We start from the raw sequence: 1,245 nt of genomic DNA on the forward strand, positions 1-1,245 counted from the left end.
TTAAATTCTGTGATAGTCTAACCAAGGCACAAGACACAGAAAAATTATTGAAGAATTGTTATCTTTGTTTTCAAAGCAGGAAGAGGGTTCCATAGTCCTTCTTCAGTGTTACAGGTGATCAGTGTTCCTGCTACAGTTACCTCTAACTGAAAATACAACTTACCTCAAGTTTAACACCTGAGGGTTGAGGAGGACAGGTGCAGTGTAAACAGAGCACACAGCCAGATGCCAAAGCAGCTCAAACAAGGAGCACCTGGAAAGCAGAAGGTTTCATGTCTTAGTGGCACGCTACAGTTCAGCTCTAACAATCATACCTGCACCACCCCAAAGGGGTGCAGCAAATTCCAACATTGAATCCTAATTACATTCAGCTCTTAAGAGATGTCACTTCCAGTTTAAATACACAGCTCTACAGAGAAGCATTTCATAGGGAGATGGGAACAATAAACAAGAAACTCAAGAACTCAGGTGATCTTTACCCGGAAAACTCCTCCCTTTGGMAGAACTCCAGCAGGACCAGGTCACATGTGAGAGGCAACTGGGCTAAGAGCACTTCCCAGGTGCTTCTGTAAAGGTCTGCTCTAATTCCAGCAAGGCCATCAYAGCAGTTTAGTTCCCCTTACTCCTATTTCAACACTTCAGCTTCCCTCTCTCTCCTTCAACAGCTCAAGTCTCACTGGTGTCACTGGAAGCAGCAATATTGCTGTGTGACAGGGGTGAGTTCTCAACATTGTCTTGCCTATGTGCAAACTGTCACTGTCACATATCCACTGCCAGTGTGACTTGCCCATTAGAAACTGCAATATGCAGAAGTAAAAGGTTAAATCACTGCAGTATGGATGTCAATAGGCTTTAATTCCAAAGAGGATGGGAAGGGCAGGAAAAACCATTCAATGACCCTACAGTCTGGATGAAGATGCTGATCCACCCCAGTGCTACCTCCTTTCCCACTTACAGCTCTGCAAACAACCTTGTGTTGCACATAAAGGTTGTGACCTGAAGGTCCAGAGAGGGAGACCCCTGCCTTAAATTTAGGCAAAGAACTTGGGAAAGAAGGAGAGGGGAAAGTTCACAGTTTCAGACTAGATTTTACACAAGCTAGTGCTTAGCACAGTGTCATGCTACTAGACAGCTGCTAATGCCATCTGAAAGTCTTCCTCCATTGCTTCTTGCTGTGGGTAAATCCAGCACCCTCCTGGCTGTTTGTCTTGGTCAAGCATGGGGTCTGAGGCATGACTGCAAAGG

General features: G+C 45.2%; 1 protein-coding gene across 1 annotated transcript in view; it reads right to left on the minus strand.

Moving 5' to 3' along the window:
- OTOA (otoancorin) overlaps window positions 1-1,245 on the minus strand; it is a 27,788-nt gene continuing 26,543 nt past the window's right edge. Inside the window, exon 29 of the mRNA XM_057380779.1 lies at window positions 1-259. Coding sequence (XP_057236762.1) covers window positions 171-259 — 89 coding nt within the window. The 3' untranslated portion in view covers window positions 1-170. The remainder of the gene's footprint in view (window positions 260-1,245) is intronic.

The sequence above is a fragment of the Malurus melanocephalus genome, unplaced genomic scaffold, assembly GCF_030028575.1.
Source record: "Malurus melanocephalus ecotype Western Australia unplaced genomic scaffold, MMel_1.1 scaffold_471, whole genome shotgun sequence".
Taxonomy (NCBI): domain Eukaryota; kingdom Metazoa; phylum Chordata; class Aves; order Passeriformes; family Maluridae; genus Malurus; species Malurus melanocephalus.